Source organism: Sciurus carolinensis, chromosome 8 (assembly GCF_902686445.1).
Source record: "Sciurus carolinensis chromosome 8, mSciCar1.2, whole genome shotgun sequence".
In the NCBI taxonomy this organism is placed as follows: Eukaryota; Metazoa; Chordata; class Mammalia; order Rodentia; family Sciuridae; genus Sciurus; species Sciurus carolinensis.
Window position 1 is genome coordinate 35,633,652 of NC_062220.1, and position 26,457 is coordinate 35,660,108.

The 26,457-nt window shown below is 33.1% G+C and overlaps 1 protein-coding gene across 1 annotated transcript in view; it reads left to right on the forward strand.

Moving 5' to 3' along the window:
• Asz1 (ankyrin repeat, SAM and basic leucine zipper domain containing 1) overlaps window positions 1-26,457 on the forward strand; it is a 56,462-nt gene that overhangs the window by 17,207 nt on the left and 12,798 nt on the right. Inside the window, exons 5-10 of the mRNA XM_047561898.1 lie at window positions 18,415-18,526; window positions 19,071-19,205; window positions 20,893-21,017; window positions 21,983-22,058; window positions 23,197-23,253; window positions 24,270-24,379. Of these exons, the coding sequence (XP_047417854.1) occupies window positions 18,415-18,526; window positions 19,071-19,205; window positions 20,893-21,017; window positions 21,983-22,058; window positions 23,197-23,253; window positions 24,270-24,379 (615 nt within the window). The remainder of the gene's footprint in view (window positions 1-18,414; window positions 18,527-19,070; window positions 19,206-20,892; window positions 21,018-21,982; window positions 22,059-23,196; window positions 23,254-24,269; window positions 24,380-26,457) is intronic.

The following is a 26,457-nucleotide window of genomic DNA, read 5'->3' on the forward strand; positions in this document are numbered from 1 at the left end:
TACAATAATTTAATCCAAACAGCATCTGCCAGTAGAAATTACTTATGTTTCCCACCTTTTCTACCTATATTTAGGAGTTTTAACACAAACCAGTTAACCAGCATGACTTTTCTAATTGTTGCAAAACACATATTTGTGTTAAAACAGCCTATATCTGAGTATTTTGTGTGTGTTTCTACGTCTTTTTCCATAAATTGTAGTAGGTTGTTGAATATTTTATAAATTTGAATATTTGTAAAATTGAATATTTATAAATTGTAGTAGATGGTTGAATATTAAAAGTTCACAAACTGGATAGGGAAATACTGCCCAGAAAAAAGCTTTACCTTAATTTAGCTTACACATATTTAGGCCTGAAAACAAAGTGGCCTTGATCAAGTTAATTGGAACTTGGCATTAATGATGTGGTGTGGACATACCATTTCTTATTTTCTTTTTATATTGATAATACAATAAAAATGGTATTATAAGTTAAAATCAATAAAGTGTATATTAGATTATTGAATACACAGCATAGTTTGAAACACATCATGAAAGGAGTTTGAATTCTTCTTGTTAGAGTAATAATAAGGTTTTAAAAATTGCATGTAATAAACATTAGTTTTTAGAATTTGTGAGGGTTTTTTTTTTCTAGCTCACTGAAACCTTTTCTTGTATTAAAAAAGGAAAGATTTCCTTACATTTAAAAGGCAAATTTTCTAGCATAGGATTTTATTATGTTCAGATTGTTCAGTCATAAGATAAGGGTTTTGTAAAATGATATGACATTTTAATTTCAATGGATGTTTTATTACCATTGATAAGATAGTACATATTAACTAATGCCCAAGGTTTTGACATAATAACTGTGTGGTTGTTAACTTGTTTAATGTTATTGCCTATTTTAATAAGCAGAAGATACCCTGGGAAAAATGTTGCTTTCTTTCTTAGAATATAAATTTGGTTGTAAATGTCACTAGAACAGCTTGGTAGATTTACCATATTGGCTTTCAATACTAACTTGTTTTCTAACTGTAGGTAAATATGTAACATCTTTCTTCTGAAAATATGGACAGAAATATTCTTTGAATAAGTTTTTTAAGATAGTCTATTTAGAAAACATTATCAGAAATTGTTATTTATTTTGTCATTTTATTATTGCCCTTTTTAAATGTATAAATAATCAATACATTTTGTCATAAAATATTAAAATGATACGTAAGTCCATGTGGTAAAGCATGAGTCTTCCTTGACTAAACAAATTTCCTGAATTTTTTATCTCAGAGATCTCTGCTTTAATCAGTTTGGCTAACGTTTCCATTCTCTCTTTTTTTTTTTTCTTTTTACATTACATACATACACAAATATATACACACTTTTCTTTTTCTATCAGAAATGTGTTTGGGATCTTTCTTTGTCAGTAGTTAGTAGTATTTACATTCTTGTGTCATATGGTAATTTGTGTAATGTCTCATGAGTCAGACTGTCAAGGTTTGAATCCCAGCTTTATTATTTACTAGCTGTGTAATTTAAATGAGTTATTCATTTGTTCAGTTTAATTTTTATAATACAGAGATAAAAATATCACACACTTCATAAAGGTGTTTTGTATTTAAAACAGTACCCAGCCACAGAATAAGTCTTAAAATATTTGCCTTAACAATGACGATGATGATATTGGTGCATTTTAATTATGTAAAAGACTTGTAGAAATTGAAATGTTGAAAAATTTTGTACATTTAAAATATTGCAAGTTAGATCCAAATAGTCCTCTAAAAAGTTTTTTCCACTTTACATTATAAACTATGTGAGAGAGCATCCATTTCTCCCATCCTTGTCAACATAGTAAATAAATTTCGTGGTTTTATCAGTCTGAGGGATAAAAATTAATGTGATATTGGGTTGTTTCTTTTTGCAGCGGGGAGGGGGGTAGGATTTGCTGGGGATCAAACACAGGCCTCGTGTACTAGGCAAGCACTATATCAGTGAGATACATCTGGATCCTGAGCATTTTTGTAGTTCTTATTTTCTGATTTTCAGTTCACTAAAACATCTTTCCTTATATTACTAACTTTTATGTATATATTTATAAATTGTCTATGCTCATCTTTTTATTTATCTATATTTTCCTTGTATGGAGGACTTTCTGTTAGCAATTTTACATGTATGTAGTGAGAAATACCTTAGTGTTACCTTGCATATTTAAAGCATAGCATTAACATGAATATTCACATACCTAGAAATCAACCTGGTCCTTTTGAAAGCAAAAAATAAACAGGACAAAGGGAAGAAAAACTATAGACAAAAAGCTCTTGACAACTACTCTTTCAAAATACATCTTCATCATGTCAGTTTAAGACCTGACTTCCTTAACAAGACTCCTAAAGTGCAAGAAGTAAAATTAAGAATCAATAAATGGGATGGATTCAAACTAAAAAACTTCTTAACAAAGGAAACAGTCATTGATGTAAAGATAGAACCTACAGAATAGGAGAAAATCTTTACCACCCATATCTCAGAGCACTAATCTCCAGGATATATAAAGAATTCAAGACACTTAACACCAAAAAATCATAACCCAGTCAATAAATGGACTAGGACTGAACAGATACTTCACAGACGAAGAAATACAATCAGTCAACAAGCATAAAAAAATGGTCATCATCTCTAACAATTAGAGCAATGCAAATCAAACTACTCTAAAATTTCATCTCACTCCAGTCAGAATGGCAATTTTCAAGAATATAAGCAATAATAAATGTTGGTGAGGATGTGGGGAAAAAGGTACACTCATACATTGCTGGTGGGACTAGATTGGTGCAACGACTATGGAAAGCAATATGGAGATTCTTCAGAAAACTTGGAATGGAACCACTATTTGACCCAGCTATCCCACTCCTCGGTTTATACCCAAAGAACTTAAAATCAGCATACCTCAGTGATGCAGCTACATCAGTGTTCATAGCAGCTCAGTCCACAATAGCTAAACTATGGAACCAACCTACATTGCCCTTCAACAGATGAATGGATAAAGAAAATGTGACATATATATATAATGGAATGTTATTCAACCTTGAAGAATGAAATGGCATTTGCAGGTAAATGAATGGAACTAGAGAATATCATGCTAAGTGAAATAAGCCAATCCCCAAAAAGTAAAGGTCAAATGCTTTCTCTGATAAATAGATGCTGATCCATATTGGAGGTAAGGGGCAAGGAAAGAATGGGGGAACTTTGGACTGGGCAGAGGGGAGTGAGGGGAAGGGTGGAATGGTGGAGATGGGAAGGATGGTAGCATGAGACAGACATTATTACCCTATATACATGTATGATTATACTACTCAGTGCCAAGTACAGCCACAGGAATGAGAAGTTATGCTCTATTTGTGTACAGTATGTCAAAACGCATTCTACTGTCATGTATAACTAATTAGAACAACAATAAAAAACACATACCCAGAAAACAAGACCAAAAAAAAAGAAGCCTTTTAAATTCTTATTTTGTCTTAATAGTATCTGGCACATGACATGAAACTATTATATGTAAGTTGAACTCAGTTATCCATCAAATAGACTTTTTTTTTTTTTTTTTTTTTTTTTTTGGTACAAGGGGCACTTAACCACTGAGCCACATCCCCAGCACACACACACACACACCTTTTTTTGAGGTCTTCACTAAGTTGCTGAAGCTGACCTTGAACTTGCTATCCTCCTGCCTTAGTCTACTGAGTGGCTGGAATTATAGACATGTGCCACCATGCCTGGTTTAAACTACCTTTTGATAAGTCTCATTCATTATAATAATACATATATTTATTAGGTTATAATTATACAGCTACCTTCCAAAATTAGTCCATTTGACCATTTTACCTTTAGTTATATTCTAAATTCTAAATTTGAAATAAAGACTCATTTGTTTTCATTTTTAAAATGTGATTATTTTTTCCCTTTCACCTTTCACAAGAAAACTTTCCATGCCTTTTATAATGACTAAAGTCATCCCAGGTTATTGAAAGAATTGCTTTGGGGACATAGGAATTTTTTTTATTCTATTAGGATGAATTCCATAAAGAACTAACAGTTGAAGGCAGGGAACTAGAATATGAGTTCATAATTTATTATTTATAAATTATCTAGATTTAATGCATTGATTCTAAACAGCATAATGATAACTAGAAGTTTTTTGATGAGAATACAAAAAAATAAGCTTGAATAAAGATATTTTTCCTTCATTTGCCATTTTTACATTGTTTTCCTAATGGTAAAATTGCATTATGATGCATAATGGTAAAATTGCATAATGCAATTATTAAATTTTTAATATTTAAAAATTAAAAGATAATTTTCCATTGTTAAGTCAAAAAATAATTAGTTACTCTTTTTAAAAATCAAAAATTATTTGTGAACTATCTTGGCATCAGAAGTTCATGCTCCAGATCCTATTACTTATTAGCTTCATGACCTTGGCAACTTGTGAAGCTCTGCAAATTCCTCAAGTTCTGGCATCCTTGTTTTCTTATATTTTTGTATTAGTCAGTTTTGTATTTTTAATGAAATTCCTGAGGTAGACTACTTACAAAGAAAAGAGGCTTATTTAACTGACATCTGTGGAGGCTCAAGGGTATGGCACCTGGATCATTTCACTTCTGGTGAGGGCTACCAAATTCATGGCAGAGGCAGTGGTGGGAGCATGTGTGACAGCAGGAATCATATCTGAAACAGAGCCAGAGACTGGGTGAGGCCAGGCTTGGGCTTTTATAACAATCCTTTCATGGGAGCTAACCAGAGACACATGAATACGCTCACACCTTTTCAAGGGAATTCACCAACTGACCCAAGGACCTCACTGTGCCCCACTTCTGAATGTTTTCACACCATCTCCCACTACCACTCTGGAGACCACACTTTCCACACATAAACCTTTGGTGGACTTCCAAACTATATTCAAACCATAAAAACTTTCAGACATATTTTGTATTTTGACAGCTTTTATAGCCTTTGTCAATGTTAGTTTAATAAAATGACTGATGACTGGAAGTTGATTTCTAATTCCAAGCATTTTATCCTTGTTTTATCTTAGTTGTTTCATTAATCTCTCAGCCATAAGATGATTGTTTTAAGAAGATTAAAAAGAGTAAATAATACCGAGGCATACATGGAAATATGGCTTGAAGGCAAATCAACCATTTTACCCTTAGATCAGAGAAATTACATCCATTGTAAAGTAATATTAGTTCCCCTGCCAGGTTGGGAGATTTGTTTCTACTTTTCTTTGAATGCCCTCTAGTGGAGGTTTTATTGGAATAACCAAAAAGACTGTATCATAAAATAGACTGTATGATCCAGGAAAAAAAATTAATTCTGGTTACATAATGTACACAAACTATCGTTTTAAACAACACTTTTTGAAAACTGTTGACTAAAAATTTTAAGGAACTCTGGTAGAGGATACTTAATATCACCAGCAAAATCAACTGGTTTTTGTTAAAATACTTAATATGTGTTAAGCTGTAGGAGACAAAAAAAAAAAAAAAATATGGAGGAGCCAGTCCCTGCTTGAAGAACTTGACCATACAGTAGAAAAGATTACCATACAATAGGCATTTTCCACGTAGTAAGACATCCATGTAATAGAGGGTGTCTCTAGGCACAGAAAGTAGGAAAGCTTAAAACTAGATGGCAAGTGAAAGTTACCTAAAAGCTTTCCCAAACCTTAGTTTTGAAGAATGAATATAAGTTAGGTCAATTAAAGATGGCATTAATGGTTATTCAGTGGACAGGAAGAGGAAGTAGAGAAAGAGGAAAGACAAGTTTCATTCAGACAGTTTTAAACGGTACAACCAAAAATGTGTCAGAATTTGGCATTGGCTAAATAATTATCTCCCATAATCCAAGCTACAAAAAATAAGAATTTGATCCTGAAAGCTATTGAACAATTTAAGAAGAATGAACTTACAGTGTTTTATAGTTTATTCTGACAGCAGGTTGACAATGAATTGAAACCAAAAGACTGTTGTTCTTGCCAAAGTCATGGATTGTGTATTCAGAGTTGTAAACAGGAAGTAAATTTGTGTGAATTTGAGCACTATTGGTTTCATTGCTCCACTGTACTTCAAGGTACAAATTTTAACTTTAATTTTTATTTAAAATTCTCATAAGAGATTCCTATTAAAATTTTGAAAAAATAGTTTGAAAAATGTTATTTTTCAAAATTCTAACAAGACTTTTTACGATGAGAATTTTAAATAAAAATAAATTAAAACTTGATCTCGAAGTGCAGTGGAGCCAATGAAACCACTCTTGCTCAGGTTCATGCAATTTTACTTGATGCTTACACCAACTCCATATACACATTTGGATTATTTTCAGTTTTTTAGTGTTACATAAAAATACTATAGAGAATATCTTTGGCACCTCACATGGATTTTTTCACACAACACATTCCTAAAATAGAATTACTGAGACACATGTTTATGCATATTAAAAAATGTGATAGGTGTTACCAAACTCTCTTCAGAAAAATTTGAGTAACTATCCCCAGGAGTGTGAGAGGCCATACATAGAGCACAAGGTATTTTTTATGTTCTCAGTTTTCCAATCTGACTTGCAAATAATGATTCCTCATTTTTGCTTGCATTCATTTCAATAATAATTGGTTAGTCTTCCACATTTTTGTTACTTATTTATATTTGTGTATTAATTGCCCATATTGGTTGCATTTTTTTTACTTGGTGGTCCAAATGTATTTTGCTGATTTACAAGCTTTTTCTGAATATTGCATCTTATAGAATTTTTTATTATCTGTTTCTAATTTGTTTCTTATTTATGCTTAAAAGAGTTTTTATGTCGTGATTTTTATCCATTTTTTGAGAAAAAAATTTAGAGAGCTAATTTCCAAAAACATATATCAGAATCAAAGATGAGAATTTATCAAGTTACTTCTTTTAAATTTCCAAGGAGCAGATTACACTAACACTGTCTAAATAGTCCTAGGACATAAAAATACTAGAAGACTTTGAATTCCTTTTTTTATAAAGCAAACAACACTGATTCTGAAATTCAATTTTAAAAATTATCTGCCCCCAAAACTATTTACATCAATCTCAGTTATGAACTTAGATACAAAAATTCTAAATCCTTAATGCAGTATCAGCATATTTAATGTTATCAGTAAATTAAATTAATAATATCCTTTGATCATATAAAATTCATGTCAACTATGGAAAATTGGCTAAATATTAGAGAGAATATTTTATGAATAGGTCAAGTGATTTTTTTAATAATAGGAAGATTACCATTATTATAGATGCCAAAATGCATTTTCCATAAGTTAAAATCTATTTCAGATTTCTATTTTTGTAAAATGTGATTAAATGAATAGTTCTTTAAATTTATAAACATATATATGTAGTCAAAACTACAAAGTGGAAACACACTAGCAGCATTTGCCTTAATGTCAGGAACAAGACAATTATACCTAGAAGCAGTCTTTGTTTTACCATTGTTTTAGGAAAGATAAAGCATTCTTGTTATGCAAGAAAAGAAAATGAGATGTAGTTAATAAAAAATAACTAATAATGACAAAGTGATTATTTTGTGCCTGGTAATTTTCTTACCAAACATTATTTCATCATCACAGATTATGGCAGTATCAAAAATAATTGTCACACGTGTAGAAACTTTTTATGCACATATGAAGAAACTGAAGCAATAAAAACTTAATGATGTGCCTCATATTATTCACCCAGGAAATGCTGAAAGTTAGATTTGAACCTAGGCTGCCTGATTTCACAATTTATAGTCTAAACCAGAAGTTGGCAGACTTTTAAAGCTTTATTGGAACACAGCTGTGCTCATTCGTCTTGTCTATGCCGACATTCATGCTAAAACAGCAAAATTGAGTGGTTGTGGCATGCATGCATGCATGTTCCAATGTGTTCCACCAGCCCTAAAAGATATACTTTTGCCTTTTGTAGGAAAATTTTGAGACCTCTGTTTTATGACATTAAACTCTGTTGCCTCAGATTCAGCCATGAGACCTTTTTTTTTTTTTAAATTAGGAGAGGACAAAATTATTATTTTTATGATCATATTGATTATATATTTGGTAAACCCAAGATAATCAACTCAGACTGTTAAAAAATAACTATAAAATGAGGGAATTTTTATACTAATCTTCAAAGTTCATTTGGTTTTCAAATTATAAATAATGACCAATTTGGGAATACAATGAGATTATAGATCCTATTCTAAAGATCAAAAACAAATACGTAAATATAAGTGTACAACAAATACGAATGATCTAAATAAAGGAAAATTTAAAACTACGTTGAGTGAAACAAAAGAAGATTGAATAAGCAGATATATTTCTTGACTCAGCATTAAAGAAGACATCTTTAAGAATCTAAGTTAATTTATAAAATTAAACATCTCATCCAGAGTGCTAAAGGGATTATTTTAACGTGATGAATGGTTTTAAAAATTCTAGAAGAAAAACTTGAGGAAAAAAAGAGCAGAAAATTTTGGAAAATAAATTTGGCTTTTTAAGATGTTAAGCAGAGAATAATATGCTAAAGCCTTGTCCTCCCAAAGTAAATTTTAGATATCAAGGCATTAAAATATTTTAATAAATTTCTATTTGAAACAATAAAAAAGCCAATTACCTCTTTTTTTTTTTTTTAGATTTCTTTTTTTTTATTGTAAACAAATGGGATACATGTTGTTTCTCTGTACATAGAGTAAAGGCATACCATTTGTGTAATCATAAATTTACATAGGGTGATGTTGGTTGATTCATTCTGTTATTTTTCCCCTTCCCCCCACCCCTCCCATCCCTCTTTTCCCTCTATACAGTTCTTCCTTCCCCCATTCTTGCCCCCCTCCCTAACCCTAAAACTAACCCCTCCCATGCCCCATTATGTATCATCATCCACTTATCAGCGAGATCATTCTTCCTTTGGTTTCTTGAGATTGGCTTATCTCACTTAGCATGATATTCCCCAATTTCGTCCATTTGCCTGCAAATGCCATAATTTTATCATTCTTTATGGCTGAGTAATATTCCATTGTATATATATATATGCCACAGTTTCTTTATCCATTCATCAACTGAAGGGCATCTAGGTTGGTTCCACAATCTGGCTATGGTGAATTGAGCAGCAATGAACATTGATATGGCTGTATCTCTGTAGTATGCTGCTTTTAAGTCCTTTGGGTATAGGCCAAGGAGTGGGATAGCTGGGTCAAATGGTAGTTCCATTCCAAGTTTTCTAAGGAATCTCCATACTGCCTTCCAGAGTGGCTGCACTAATTTGCAACCCCACCAGCAATGTATGAGTGTACCTTTTTCCCCACATCCTCGCCAACACCTGTTGTTGCTTGTATTCTTGATAATCGCCATTCTGATTGGGGTGAGATGGAATCTTAGGGTGGTTTTGATTTGCATTTCTCTTATTACTAGAGATGTTGAACATTTTTCCATATGTTTGTTGATTGTTTGTAGGTCTTCTTCTGTGAAGTGTCTGTTCATTTCCTTAGACCATTTGTCGATTGGGTTGTTTGTAGTCTTGGTGTTGAGCTTTTTGAGTTCTTTATAGATTCTGGAGATTAGTGCTCTATCTGAAGTATGATTGGCAAAGATTTTCTCCCACTCTGTAGGCTCTTTCTTCCCATTGCTGATAGTTTCCTTTGCTGAGAGAAAGCTTTTTAGTTTGAATCTATCCCAGTTATTAATTCTTGCTTTTATTTCTTGTGCTATGGGAGTCCTGTTGAGGAAGTCTGGTCCTAAGCCGACATGTTGAAGATCTGGACCTACTTTTTCTTCTATAAGATGCAGGGTGTCTGGTCTGATTCCGAGGTCCTTAATCCATTTTGAGTTTAGTTTTGTGCACGGTGAGAGATATGGGTTTAGTTTCATTTTGTTGCATATGGATTTCCAATTTTCCCAGCACCATTTGTTGAAGAGGCTATCTTTTCTCCATTGCATATTTTTGGCCCCTTTGTCTAGTATGAGAAAATTGTATTTATTTGGGTTTGTGTCCGTGTCCTCTATTCTGTACCATTGATCTACCTGTCTATTTTGGTACCAATACCATGCCATTTTTGTTACTATTGCTTTGTAGTACAGTTGAAGTTCAGGTATTGCAATACCCCCTGCTTCATTTTTCCTGCGAAGGATTGCTTTAGCAATTCTGGGTTTCTTATTCTTCCAGATGAATTTCATGATTGCTTGTTCTACTTCTGTAAGGTACATCTTTGGGATTTTAATTGGAATTGCATTGAATCTGTATAGCACTTTTGGTAGTATGGCCATTTTGACAATATTAATTCTGCCTATCCAGGAACATGGGAGATCTTTCCATCTTCTAAGGTGTTCTTTAATTTCTTTCTTTAGTGTTCTGTAGTTCTCATTGTAGAGGTCTTTCACCTCTTTTGTGAGATTGATTCCCAAGTATTTTATTTGTTTCGAGGCTATTGTGAATGGGGTAGTTTTCCTAATTTCTCTTTCTGAAGATTCATCACTTATGTATAAAAATGCATTGGATTTATGAGCATTGATCTTGTATCCTGCTACTTTACTGAATTCACTTGTGAGTTCTAAGAGTTTTCTGGTGGAATTTCCTGGTTCCTCTAAGTATATAATCATATCATCAGCAAATAGGGATAGTTTGAGTTCTTCTTTTCCAATTCGTATCCCTTTAATTTCTTTGGTCTGTCTAATTGCTCTGGCTAGAGTTTCAAGGATGATATTGAATAGGAATGGTGAGAGAGGGCATCCCTGCCTTGTTCCAGATTTTAGGGGGAATGCTTTCAGTTTTTCACCATTGAGAATGATATTAGCCATGAGCTTAGCGTAGATGGCCTTTACAATGTTAAGGAACGTTCCCACTATCCCTATTTTTTCTAGTGTTTTGAGCATGAAGGGATGCTGTATTTCATCAAATGCTTTTTCTGCATCTATTGAAATAATCATGTGATTCTTGACTTTAAGTCTGTTGATATGGTGAATGACATTTATTGATTTTCTGATGTTGAACCAACCTTGCATCCCTGGGATGAAACCCACTTGATCATGGTGCACTATCTTTTTAATATGTTTTTGTATGCGATTTGCTAAAATTTTGTTGAGAATTTTTGCGTCGATGTTCATTAAGGATATTGGTCTGAAATTTTCTTTCCTCGATGTGTCTCTGTCTGGTTTAGGTATCAGGGTGATATTGGCTTCGTAGAATGAGTTTGGGAGGGTTCCCTCCTTTTCTATTTCATGGAATACTTTGAAGAGTATTGGAATGAGCTCTTCTTTAAAGGTTTTGTAGAACTCGGCTGAGAAACCATCAGGTCCTGGACTTTTCTTTGTTGGTAGGCTTTTGATGGCTTCTTCTATTTCATTAGTTGAAATTGGTCTATTTAAATTGTGTATGTCCTCCTCGTTTAGTTTAGGCAATTCATAGGTCTCTAGAAACTTGTTGATATCTTCGAAATTTTCTATTTTGTTGGAGTATAGATTTTCAAAATAGCTTCTAATTATGTTTTGTATTTCAATTGTGTCTGTTGTGATATTTCCTTGTTCATTCCGAATTTTGGTGATTTGGGTTTTCTCTCGTCTTCTCTTTGTTAGTGTGGCTAAAGGTTTATCAATTTTGTTTATTTTTTCGAAGAACCAACTATTTATTTTGTCAGATTTTTGTATTGTTTCTTTTGTTTCAATTTCGTTGATTTCAGCTCAGAGTTTAACTATTTCCTGTCTTCTACTACTTTTGGTCTTGGTCTGTTCTTCTTTTTCTAGGGCTTTGAGCTATAGTGTTAGGTTGTTTATTTGTTGAGTTTTGCTTCTTTTATTGAATGCGCTCCAGGAAATAAATTTTCCTCTAAGTACTGCTTTCATAGTGTCCCAGAGATTTTGATACGATGTTTCTTTGTTCTCATTTACCTCTAAGAATTTTTTAATTTCCTTCCTAATATCTTCTGTTATCCATTCATCATATAATAGCATATTGTTTAATCTCCAGGTGTTGGAGTAATTTCTGTTTTTTTACTCTTTCATTTATTTCTAGTTTCAATCCATTATGATCTGATAAAATACAAGGAAGTGTCTCTATCTTCTTGTATTTGCTAACATTAACTTTGTGGCATAATATATGGTCTATTTTAGAGAAGGATCCATGTGCTGCTGAGAAGAAAGTGTATTCACTCTTTGTTGGATGGTATATTCTATAAATGTCTGTTAAGTCTAAATTATTGATTGTGTTGTTGAGATCTATGGTTTCTTTGTTCAATTTTTGTTTGGGAGATCTGTCCAGTGGTGAGAGAGTCGTGTTAAAATCACCTAGTATTATTGTATTGTGGTCTATTTGGTTTCTGAGATTGAGAAGGATTTGTTTGACATACATGGGTGAGCCACTGTTTGGGGCATAGATATTTATGATTGTTATGTCTTGCTGATTTATGGTTCCCTTAAGCAGTACGAAATGTCCTTCTTTATCCCTTCTGATTAACTTTGGCTTGAAGTCCACTTTATCTGAAATGAGGATGGATACCCCAGCTTTTTTGCTGGGTCCATGTGCATGGTAAGTTTTTTCCCATCCTTTCACCTTTAGTCTTTGGGTATCTCTTTCTAAGAGATGAGTCTCTTGCAGGCAGCAAATTGTTGGATCTTTCTTTTTTATCCAATCTGCCAGTCTATGTCTTTTGATTGATGAATTCAGGCCATTAATATTCAGGGTTATTATTGAGATATGATTTGTATTCCCAGTCATTTGACTCATTTTATTCATTTATTTGTTTATTTTTGACACGACTTGGTTCCTCTTTATTTGAGAGCTTTTAGGATATCTCCTCCCTTTGCTGATTTGCTTCTTTGTTTTTCATCTCTTCTTCATGGAATATTTTGCTGAGAATGTTCTGTAATGCTGGCTTTCTTTTTGTATATTCTTTTAGCTTTTGTTTATCATGGAAGGATTTTATTTCGTCGTCAAATCTGAAGGTAAGTTTTGCTGGGTATAAGATTCTTGGTTGGCATTCATTTTTTTTTAGGGCTTGAAAAATGTTATTCCAGGCCCTTCTAGCTTTTAAGGTCTGGATTGAAAAATCTGCTGATATCCGTATTGGTTTCCCCCTGAATGTAATTTGGTTCTTTTCTCTCACAGCCTTTAAGATTCTATCTTTATTTTGTATGTTAGGTATTTTCATTATAATGTGCCTTGGTGTGGGTCTGTTGTAATTTTGTGTATTTGGAGTCCTATAAGCCTGTTGAACTTGATTTTCCATTTCATTCTTCAGATTTGGGAAATTTTCTGAAATTATCTCATTGAATAGGTTGTTCATTCCTTTGGTTTGTTTCTCTAAGCCTTCCTCAATCCCAATAATTCTCAAATTTGGCCTTTTCATGATATCCCATAGTTTTTGGAGATTCTGTTCATGATTTCTTACCATCTTCTCTGTTTGTTCGACTTTGATTTCGAGGTTAAATATTTTGTCTTCAATATCTGAGGTTCTGTCTTCCAGGTGTTCTTTCCTATTGGTTGTGCTTTCTATGGAGTTCTTAATTTGGTTTATTGTTTCCTTCATTTCAAGGATTTCTGTTTGGTTTTTCTTCAATATCTCTAACTCTTTATTGAAATGGTCTTTTGCTTCCTGTATTTGCTCTTTTAACTGTCGATTGGTGCGTTCATTCAATGCCTGCATTTGCTCTTTCATTTCATCGTTTGCTTCCCTTATCATGTTGATTATATACATTCTGAACTCCCTTTCTGACATTTCTTCTGCCATGCTGTCATTGGATTTTATTGATGTAACATCCAGATTTGTTTGAGGCATTTTCTTCCCTTGTTTTCTCATGTTGTTCAGGTGTCAGTGGACTGCAGAGATGTTGCAGATTTCCTCTATTGACTTATAACGTCCCTGAAGATTGCTAGTGTATCCCCTCTTTTCCTTCAGTAGCCTGAAGTCTTAGAGGAAGTTGATACTGCGGTGTTCCCCTAGGAAGCTGCCTCTCTAGGGGTGGTGGTCTTCAGGTGGGGTATATTCCCTGCTAGTGGACAGAGGTGCCTCTACTTGTTGACCAATGGTCATCCAAAGGGGAACTAGGCTGCGGGCTGAGGCAAGGCCTGTTTGGGCCTGTGTCTCTGGTTTTACCATCCTTGTGGGAAAACCTCACCTGGCGGGGAAGACTCACCCGGTGGGGAGGTCTCACTGGTCAGTTCCCCTCCTAGAGGTTCCCCTCAGTTCACAACTACCGCCTGGGCAGGGTAACCTTCCCAGGCAACGTTCCCAGGGGCCTGGACCTACCTCCTGGGCCTGGGAGCCCTGCCCTTCGCAGACGAGTCTCCTTAGGCTGCCCCTCCTCAGAGAAGCTGCCCGCAGTCCTGGAACCTTCGCTCCGCCCCTCAGCTTGTCTCTGTGTAGCTCTTTCAAGAAAAGGTGCCTAGGTCCCCAGACCGGACCTGCTTTGCACCTAATCGCCTGGCTATGCAACCCCTCCTCTGAGCAGTCACTTGGAGCCTCGAACATATGCTCCAAGCCCCAGTGACCCGTCGCTCGTCTCTTCCTCCAGGCAGCCACCCGGTGTTCTGTGTGGGCGCTTGGAGACCAAGCCACTCACTGCGCACCTCCACCTCCTCTGGACAGCCCCCCTCCCCGTTGTTCAGGCGGTTGCTGAGTCCAAATAGCTCACCGCCCAGCTCTTCCTCTGGCAGCCGCCGGAACCCTGGCAGATTGCTCCAAAACCAAGCGGTGTGTTGCGCAGCCTCCTCTGCAAAGTTCCCCGCTTTCCGAGTTCACTGCTCCAGCGGGGGGAGGGGTGTCTTGCCGCCTGGGCAGGGCAGCCTTCCCAGGCAACGTTCCCAGGGGCCCGGACCTACCTCCTGGGCCTGGGAGCCTCACCGTTCGCAGATGAGTCTCCTTAGGTTGCCCCTCCTTAGAGAAGCTGCGCGCAGTCCTGGAAACTTCGCTCTGCCGTTTTTTCGCTCCGCTTTGCTGTCCGTGTTTACCGCTCCAGCGGGGGGAGGGGCGTCTCGCCGAGCAACTCTACTTCACAAAGTTCCCTGTGTTCCGGGGCTACTGCCCCATCCGGGACGCCTCCCCAATGGGAGAAACTCACCCGGCGGCTTTGAGTTGGTCCCAAGTCACTGACTATCTCCTCTTTTGAATCTTGGGTCCTGGAGCAACATGAAATGCAGCCGCCCTCTAGTCCGCCATCTTGAAAACCCTCCCAATTACCTCTTAAATAGAAGAGAAATAACTGATGAAAGAAACAGATGGGAACTCTGGCAATATCTAAAAACTATTACTAACAGGCACAGTGAAGGCTAGGGACTTGAGTCTTCTGTGTTCAGAGGACCTATACAGTAGGCTGAAAATTAGCCATAAATCACTAAAATCTAGATAAGGTAAGCATCATGAAATGAAACAGGGACAATAAACTATAAACGATTGACTTAGACTAGTGCATTTGCCTCCACAAAATAACAAATAGGAATTACAAAACAAGTACAGTAAATTATGAAAACTATTGTTGACTGTTAAAACTAAGTATAAGGTGCAAAATTCCAGAAGGCACTCAGCTGAAGAGTGGATTCAAGTACTAGAAGGTAGATGTGAAGAAATAGCCTAGAATACAACACAAAGGGTAATGCATGGAAAATATAACGGAAAAGGTAAAAGACATAAAAATCTTTCCAGAAGCTCTAACATCTATCTAATAAGAGTTCCAGAAGAAGAAAGTGGAAGGTATGCTATATTTGAAGCAATAATGACCAAGAATATTCCCAAACTGAATAAACACACATCATAGTGAACTTCAAAATATCAAGAATAAAGCAAAATTCCTAAAAGTTGCTTACTAAAGAGACATTTTACCTATAAGGAATTTCTATACAGAAATTTCCATCTAACATATTTCACAATATAGAAGCTATATGTGGAAGGAGATAAATAGTCTGAGAAATAAACTTGGGATCTGTAATTGCATTTAGTCATTCTGTCATTCAAGAGTAAGGGCAAAATAAAGACTTTTGCAAACACTTGGGAATATAAAGTCATCATCTTGAGCAGAGGCACAACTGACATTTTGAGTGAAATTGTACTATGTTTTGTAGGATACTGAAAGCAAAGAAAGATAATAATATTTAATAGTTTTTTTAAGCATAGAGTCACCAGATTTTCAAGAAGAAAATGTACTGAGTGGTAAACAGCAAAAACAGAAAAGAATTTTGTCAAGTGTACCAGTCATTTTGTTAAATGTGAATGTAGTAGAGTTATCACCTAAAAGACAGACTGAGATATTGGCCTAAAACACACAAAAACACACACACACAAATAGCTAAATCCTGTTCATTTGGAATAGTTGAAGAAAAAGAGTGTGAACATCATAAGTAATTGCAAGCCAAAAGACAGGAATGTCAGTATCAAATATTACTAGTATCATTAAGTGAAGTAAACCAAATAAAGGAAAATTTGCTATATGATAAGTCAAAATTAATGAAAATACAATCAGCTAAAAATTTGTTTGTTACAAGGAGCAAGCAGAATCAAACTTCAGTAGTTTGAAAAGAAAGAGTATAAGCACAAATAGTTACCATGTTACTTGAGTGAATCAGTTAAATTTTTTAAACTTTCCTGAGGAGTTAATGAAATTGCTACTTCATTGAACAGTAACAAGTAGAAAATACTAGAAGAATTGCTCTTTTTCCTTTCAAAATTGCCATGTAACATTATTGATGGTTTCAGTTAAACAGTATTAAAAAGCCAATTAATTTGAGATAAGCTAGACTGGCATAGGATTTTGCTGTTCAATTGATAAATTCAGCTTTTCTCAGTAGTCAGACACCAGTGTAACATTGTTCACCTGAAAAGGGAACAACTTGTCATTTTCAAAGAGAATTAACTGAAGTGGACAAGAATAAAAAGCATAGAAAACAATTATGAGGCTCTTGCAATAATACAGGTCAGAGAAAGATGATATGGTTTGGACTGCTGCCGTGGCTAACAAGGTGATGAGAGGTGCTTAGATGCAGAATATGTTTTGAAGGGAGAGTCCTTAGGACCTCTTGATGACTTATATACGGAGTGATGAAGAAGAGTCATGAACTATTCCTATGCCTGAGTGACAGATTTAATGATAATTTACTGAAATAGGAAAGATTTGAGAGGTACAGATTTGGGCTTTGTGAGGGGGACATGGAGTGGAGGAGAGATACCAAGAGGTCTTATTTAGATGTAGTAAAGAATTAGAATAAGTATTTGATTCATAATTTTTCTGTTGCATGTACTTTTTATGTTTGCTTAAGTTATCCAGAAAATTCTATCTTTACTTTATAAAAATTGTCTATCTTAATAAAACCACTGTGTAGGGAATATTCAAGGTAAAGGAGGGAATGTTTTAATATAGCATATAATTTCAAATAAGGCACTTAAAATATACTAGGAAATAGAAGAAACAGAAAAATGTGTGAATTGTTTTGTGCTATAGACATTGGTATGAAGTTATCAGATTCAAATAACACTAGTAAGCCTTACAGAGAAAATTTTTGTTTATAGGTATTTTAAGTAATATAAATAACCAACATAAACTTTCTTCGATCAAAATGCAGAAGTCTGAACTTACTTAATTTGTTGTTCTCTGATGTTATTTGTTTCTAAATCAGATATTGGGGATGATTGAGGAAGATCGGTCCCAGAATATCAGACCCCCTTTAAAAATAGACTATGTGTTAAATTCAGCCCAAGTAGAACTGATAGAATAATCTAATGTTCCTTGGAATAGGACTAAACTGACTAACTTCCAGGAGTAGAGGGAATGAATGTCTAATTTTGGAAATGATACACCAAAGAGAAACTATTGTTCTCTCTCAGAAAATACTTTCAAAAAAATGTTAGGCAGGCTAAATTATTGGATTGATCTCTTTCTTGATTAGAGTAAGCCTTCAAGTCAGGATAAAATTCTTTTAGTCTTAAACTAAAATAGAATCATAATATGATACATTAAGAAATAAGGGAAAGTTTTAAACTTTACACTTTTCAGCAATCTGCCAAATAAAATGTAATAAGCATTTAGAATTAGCAAACAGTAAAGCAGGAGCCTTATTTGTGTCATTCATCACTATATCCACAGCATAAGCATAATGCCAGTAACCTGATAATTTCCTAGATGAATATATAAATTAATAAAACATTAGGAAGTGTGGTTTAGTAAATTTTTATACATTTCTTCACTAGAGGGTGCTGTTTTAGCATTCAGTACTTCAAGTGTCATATCTTTTTTTAATATTTACTTTTTGCTGGAAAATTAGATTTTTAAATAACCTGACTTATTAAATGTTTTTATGACTTTTTCCTTGCTATCAAACAATACTTATAGTATTGTATATAATTAAATTCATGAAATTGAGCAGTTGTGAATGGCAGCCTTAACACAAATTTTCTTTTCCTCCTCTTCAGGAGACTTATGACTCCTATTATGTATGCTGCACGGGATGGTCACCCTCAGGTTGTTGCTCTCCTTGTTGCACATGGAGCAGAAGTTAATGCCCAGGATGAGAATGGTTATGCTGTAAGAAAGACTTTTACAATATTTCTTTTTAATTTTTGCTCTTTCGTTATTATTATCCATAGTCTACAAAAATAGATGTTTGGTTGTTTCTATTACAAAAAGAGTTTTTAAGAAGTAATAATTACAAAAGAGCTAGGTTATAATCACTGGTGAAAAACAGCAACAAATGAATGAGATAAAAGGAATTATTTGACTTTTGTAGTGCAACAATACTTGGACTCTGAATTATACAAGGATTCTTTGTTTTGTAGAAAACATTTTGGGGATTGGCAGATAAATCATTTTGTTCCATAACATTGCTTAACTGTAAAATATTTGGTTTTGTAAAATCAGTGAATATTGCAGTCTCCTTTGCAATTATAGCATGGGAAGTATGTTACATTACAGTGTGGGAATTATGCTTGTATTATTAAATGAAGAGATTGCATCATTCTGTAAATTAACCATTTTCTCTTTTTTAATGTGCCATTAGTACAGTTAAAAACATTTCCTATCTCATGTATACTCTTTCTCTTTAAGCAATCCTCTTTTCCTCCTCTTATAGGCTTTAACATGGGCAGCACGTCAAGGTCATAAAAATGTTGTTTTGAAGTTGCTTGAACTTGGAGCCAATAAAATGCTACAAACCAAAGATGGAAAGACACCAAGTGAGATTGCAAAAAGAAATAAACATCTTGAGGTAGCCATCTATATGTTAAACAAATTTTTCTGTGGTATGTCACATTATCTTATGTAGAACTTTTATGTTATTTTGTTGGGATTCACAAGTGTAATAATAGTTTTTTCAGCTATTATTAAATGTATAAATATTTGTTCTTCAACCACTAATATTTGCTACAGTATTCATCTACTAAATCAAAGACATTTTTAATGTGATAATAATCTTATTCTGTTGCTAATAATGGATAATAAAGGCTAATAGTCTTATGCTGTTGCTAGTAATAAAATAAGAGTAGACTAATATTACAAACTGGTTTAGATTTTTAAAAATTAACTTACATATTGAGACAGTAAAGTGTCAAGATTTGAACACATACTTAAAACATTGTTTTATAATTTTAATTTGTAGATGTTAGACAATTTAAAAGTTAAATCCTTTAAGCAACATTTATTCCTATATGTGTGACAAGCTATGTGGTAAAGTGATAACATACTTGGGTATAGGATCTGCTGTCATTTAGTTCTTAAAACTCAATGATAAATATTTGCTATATATTAAAATATGAATACAGACTTTTGGTATGACTATTAAAGCTTCAGCCAGAGGTCTGTACTTTCTAAGCATGAATCAAGTACAGTACCATTGTAAAACTATTAAGTTCAAGAGTTCATAATACCAAGATTCTGAATTTTAAAGTATGTGAAATTTTGCAGGTTCTATCATACAAGTGTCAGACCATACTACTTACACTGCATGTAAAATAACTTCACTAATTTTTGAGCAATCTAATAAACATGCATATCATTTTCCAAATAAAATGTACATTTCCAAAATTATTCTAGAGTAGAGACTAATCACTAAAGTCTTGGAAAATTTCAAAAAGAAAGCCAGGCATGATAGCACATGCCTGTAATCCCAGCAGCTCCAGAGGGTGAGGCCGGAGGATCTTGAGTTCAAAGCCAGCCTCAGCAGATTAGCAAGGTACTTGGCAACTCAGAGGACTGGGAATGGGGCTCAGTGGTTAAGCACCCCTGGGGTCAATCCCCAATAACAATTTTTTTTTTTCAAAAAGATGTTTGCATTATTTTTCTAACTTTTGAAAATCTGAAAACTAAAACTTAATTTACTACATTATTAAATTTTGGGTAGATGACACTGTATTTGATATGATAAATTTATGAGCATCAAAGGTTATATTTAATCATAAATCATCTCTTATGAGATTTGATTTTGTATTTTGACTGATTACATGACATAGCATTGACTTCGCAAGAAGTTAGATTGTAAAACTAAGAAATTTTACCACATTGCTTTGAGATATATAGTTGGGATTTGTATACATTTAGGCAAGTTTATTGCTTCCTTCCCACTTAGCAATTTCAAGTACTACCTTACTACTTAATCTTCCTGAGTCATTTGTCAAAATGGTGTTTTAGTTTTGTACTATATATTACTAAAACTACTACTCTCTTTCTCTAATTTTACTATTTTGAGTTAGTTATACTCTTTTATTTTGTGTCAAGGAAGAATTTACTTGATTTTTATAGAAGTTTTTCTCAGAGTAACAGGTCATGAAAGTTGAGTCCCTTACATCTTGCTAAAATTTTATTTTCCAGTTGACAAATAATCATGTTATTTCTTTTTAAGTGCAGTTATGGTATATATAAATATTAACTATATTTGACTAATTTGTGAACCTTTTCAGATCTTCAGCTTTCTTTCTTTGACTTTAAATCCATTGGAAGGAAAGCATCAACAGCTAACTAAAGAAGAGACTATTTGTAAACTATTGACAGCAGATTCTGATAAAGAAAAAGATCACATGTTTGGGTAACATATTTTAGTTCAAGAGAATTCCTATAAATAAATTAAAAATGCATGTTTTTACCACTTACAGTAAATATGATGACTTTTTTAAGATATATGATATTTTAAACTTAGACAAGCATTTTTAAATATCGCTTAGAAATGTCTAGATTTTAGGTGCATTGTTCTCCATAATTTTTGAGGGTTTTATTTATGTTTACTAATATTAATCATAACAACTTTGGCTTTGAATGTAAATTTTAGTAAAATATCAGTAAAATTTATCTTTAAGGGATTCAGCATCTGTGTTAATATTCAAACTATCATCCCTTGCATTCTGAGTATTTTTAGCATATTACTCATTTTTAAGCTAAAACTAAAAATATTTTTTTGAACACTATTATTCAGTATATAAACCATTCTCTACCCCATTTAAAGTTGTTACTTAATTTTTTCTTATCACAATCAAAGAGATGTTTACATGCAGAAATTTTACAAGGAATATATGGGTTTTGTTTTGTTTTGTTTTTCTGTTTGTTTGTTTGTTCATTGGTACTGGGCATTGAACCCAGGGCCTTGTGCTTATAAGGCAAGCACTCTACCAATTGAGCTATATCCTCAATCCAGGAATATATGTTAATGAATATTTTCATTCTTAGGAAAGATGAGCTATATTTTACTAACCCCCCTTTTTCTCTCATATCATTGCTTAGGAAATCCTGCTTTGAGTTGAGGGTATAGCTCAGTGGTGGAGCACTTGCTTAGCATATGCAAAGCCCTGGATTCAGTCTCTAACCCAACAGGGTGGAAAAGAATTAACACTTGCTCAATCCTTGATACAGCATCAAATCTGGAGTGTAAATTTACAAATATATTCTATATGAATTCATTCTTACTAGTCTAATTTTTTTCTCTGAAATTTAAGTATATATTTTTATTTGTACATTTATAGTCTATTCTAAAATTGACATTGCTATAAATATGTATAGTTCATACACAGCATTTGGAGATCTGGAAATATTTTTACATGGTCTTGGACTGGAACATATGACAGATTTATTAAAGGTGAGATTTCAGGTAACCAACAATGAGTTTTTTGTATATGTTTATTTGTTGGTTAATATAGCATTAAATTTTAATTCATGAAGATGCCTATGAATGAATGCTATACCTTTTCTGCATAATTTGTAATACATCCCTTCTTAAACTTGTAGTATCTCCAAATTTTATTATTATAGATATTTACATAAAGTATTTCTAGTTGAATTTAACAACTTTTGCCAATGGTCTAATGCCTCTGTAAATACTTAAGACATTTGTTTTTGCAGTTGCTGATCTTGTATAGAATACTAGAAGCATGATTTTAAACCAAACAAACCTGACACCAGAGTCTTACTCTGGTTTTTGACCAAAATATGTTACTTAAACTTTTTCCCCCCCTTAAGGACAGTAATAGCTTATGTGAGTTTGTCTTGAATGTTAAATTAGATCATACGCCAAGCATTGCCTAGGTGCTTTAATAGACATTGTGAATTTAGATGAGAATCACTATGAGGATACTGAAACAATAAAGTAGTACTTAAAACAGATTCCCCTTAGAAGTGTGTACATTCTGTTCAGGTGTTTTAGAATTATTTTTTTGGGGGGGCAGTGCACCAGGGATTGAACTCAGGGGCACTCCACTACTGAGTCACATCCCCAGCCCTATTTTGTATTTTATTTAGATACAGGGTCTCACTGAGTTGCTTAGCACCTCGCTTTTACTGAGGCTGGCTTTGAACTTGCCATCCTCCTACCTTAGCCTCCCAAGCCACTGGGATTACAGGCATGTGCTATCATACCCGGCTAGAGTTGGGTTTTATTATACAATTTTAAAACTTTTTTCTATTTGGAGAAATCTTCAGTATAAATATAATTTCTGTCCAGTTTTATGGAACTGTTTTCATGTAAGCAAAATTGAAAAGTAACTTGAAAGTAATCATTTTCTGTGAATTGGGAAAACTGGTTATATTTATATTTTTTTAGGTGAGTGTATATTGTCTACCCAATAGTGTAGTTCTCTGTTTACATCTCTGTCCCCTCTAGAAAGTTGGAAATGGTTTAAGAGTGCAGCAGTTAACTATCTTATGTACACTTACCTACTTCCCTTTGTACTATTTATATTGAATGGTGAAAGGGTTGTTTTTTTTTCCCTTTTCTATAGGAACGGGATATAACTTTAAGACACCTTTTGACCATGAAAAAAGATGAATTTGCAAAGGTTAGTACCGTTTTCAAAAACTCTAGCTATACTGTTTTTTTTAAATTGGTTCTCCTTTTATTTTCTATTTCAAAAATCCTAGGGCTACAGACTATGATTGATATCTTATTTTGATTAAATATGATTGTGAAAAACCAATTTGAAAATCTGATTATAGTATTGTTACTTTAAAAACATTTAAAGATTTAAAATCGTGGTTTTGTTCCTTTAGGTGTGATCATGATATCTCAATTAAAATTAGTGCTTCATTTCCAAACATGAAATAGATTTGTAAAACAGCCTTCTTAGAAATAAGATTTTTTTTTAATGTATGAGGGTATAGGTATGTGTCTTCCAAACAGTACCACTATTTATTGTTGTTTTCTCAAAACTATCAAGATATTATTTTGTTCATATATGATATACAACCAGTGAAACTCCAAATCACGTACAGCGACAAGTTGGGATCCTAATTAAGATAAATTATACTCCATGTATGTATAATATGTCAAATTATACTCTACTGTCATGTATATCTAAAAAGAACAAATAAAAAGGACATTATTTTGACATCTAATATTATTAACAATTCAAAAGTAGGGTGAGAAATATTAGAGATACTTTGATAAATAGGCTATCTAAAAAAGCAATGAGCTTTATTACCTGAACTCATTAGAAACTTGAAATTACTAGTATCTCTAAAAATCAAAATAAGCATACCAGTTAACTAAATCAACTTGTACTTTGTTGTTTTGACTAATATGTATTGAAATCTAGTAATTGGATTTGAGAGTCTATCACAACTATTATGTATTACAAAAAATTAACTATAATAAACTATATGTCTAAATATTTTAATAGTGTAAATATCCTCATCAGTCACATTTAACAAGCAAACCATATATTTAGTATAATATTTTCTAATAGGTCTGTTTTTCAAGATGCAGATTTAAGTAGAAAACTTCTTTAATGATTTTGAAGATTAAAATATTCCAGTATAATTATCTTAACTACACCTTAAAATTATTTCTACTTAGAATGGAATTACCAATAAAGATCAGCAGAAAATTCTGGCTGCTATTAAAGAACTGGAGGTAGAAGAGATAAATTTTGGAGAGTTACCTGAAGTGGCAAAGTTGGAAATCAGGTAAAATTAACTTATCAATTTACATTAATATTATTTAGAATCAATTGTTCATTTTTAGTTTAATTTTGATAATGTCTGTGTCATTTGATTTTATAACATTATTTTTCCCAAGGAAACATATTTTGGAATATTCTTTGCTCAGAAACAGGATACCCTTTATAAAGTCAGTTTTTATAGTTATTTTACTTAGAAGCAAAGCAGTCTTCTTAACTCACATTGAAACATTTATGCTTTTTTTTAATTGCCTCTTGTTAAATCAGACTATATAAGAGATACCATGCTTTACCTAGAATAGTTCTTACTCTTCTTTCTTTGTTTTTTTTATTTTTATTTTTATTTTATTTTTTTGTTCTTTTCTGAGGTGCCGGGGATCCGAACCCGGGTCCCTGCGCACGCTTCGTGAGCACTCTACAAGAGGACCTATTAGCTCTTACTCTTACTCTTCTTTAAATTATTTTAGATGTCAAACTGAAAAAATCAGAGTAGTAATATTTTTTCTTAATAAGGAAGCATTTCTCATATGAGCATAGTTATATGTTCAGCCTTTATTATATAAGAAATTATATTATCAAGATATAAATTTCATTTCCAATAATATAAAGTTGTTAAGCACTGATTATTAATAATCCAAAATCTATTTGATTTTATTAATAAATTTGAAGTGAGTATTTTTTAGCTTTTTATTTTAAAATAATTGTAGATTCACATCATACTTCAGAGATATACAGGGAGGTCCCTTACATCCTTCACACAGTTTGACCCAGGGTTAATATCTTATGTAGCTGTAGTCTAATATTGAAACCCAAAAATTGACATTGGTACAATCCACAGAGCTTGTTCATATTTTACCAGTTATGCATGCATTCATTTGTGTGTGTATAAATAACTATGTAATTATATCACGTGTAGTTTCGTGTAGCCATTCTCAATACTTTTAATATTCCTATACCACAGGCTTCCTCATCCAACCCTATTATAACCATGCTCATCCCTTTCCCCATTTTTAACCCCTAGCAAGCAATAATTTGTTTTTCATCTTTACAATGATATCATTTCATAAATCTTATATAAATAGAATCATACAATAAATGGCTTCTTGAAATGAACTTTTTGTGATCATTGTTAAGTTCAGTCAATGTTATTGCATGTATTAGTATAATAGTTTATTCCTTTTTGTGGACGAGTAGTATTCCATGGTATGTATTTACCATATTTTAATCATTTACCCATTGAAGGACATTTAAGTAGATTTTAGAATCTGATAATTCCAAATTAAGCTGCTATGAATAAGATTCTTTTATAAAGTAAGTTTTCATTTCTCTGGGTAAAATGTCCAGGAGGGCATTTTAAAGGATGTATGGGAGCTACATATTTAGTTGTTTTGTTTTCTTTAACAAGTCAACTTTTTTCCAAAATGTCAGTATTGTCTTATATTCCCCCAACTATATATTAGTATTTCAGTCTTTCTGCATACTCATCAGCATTTGGTATAAGCACTAATTATTTTTAGTCATTTCTACAGGTATGTAGTGATAAATCATTGTGATTTTATTTGCATTTACCTAAAGGTTAATTGTGTTGAACATCTTTTCATGTCTTATTTGCCATCTGTGTATCCTTTCTGGTGAAATGTCTCTTTCTTTTGCTCCTTTTATATTGGATGTATTGTTTTTAAATATTGATTTTTGTCTAGATTCAAGTCTTTTGTTGGATATGTGCTAATTTTTTTTTTTTTAGTCTGTAATTTTTCTTTTCATCTTAATGGGGTCTTTCATAGAGCAAAACTTTTAACCTTGAGGGCTAGCTTATCACATTTTCCTTTTATGAATCATACTTCTGGTGTCAAGTTTAAGAAATTAGATTCTAAGTTTTTTTCCTATTCTTTTTTTCCTGGAAGTTTTAGTTTTATATTTAAGTTGATGGTATATTTTGAATTCATTTTTGTGATTCTATGGTGCAGGCTGAAGTTCATTTTGGGGCTATTGATGACCAGTTGTTCCAGCATGTTTGTTAAAAAGGTTTTCCTTCTGCAGAATTGGTTTTCATTATTTGTTAAAATTTAATTGGACATATTTGTG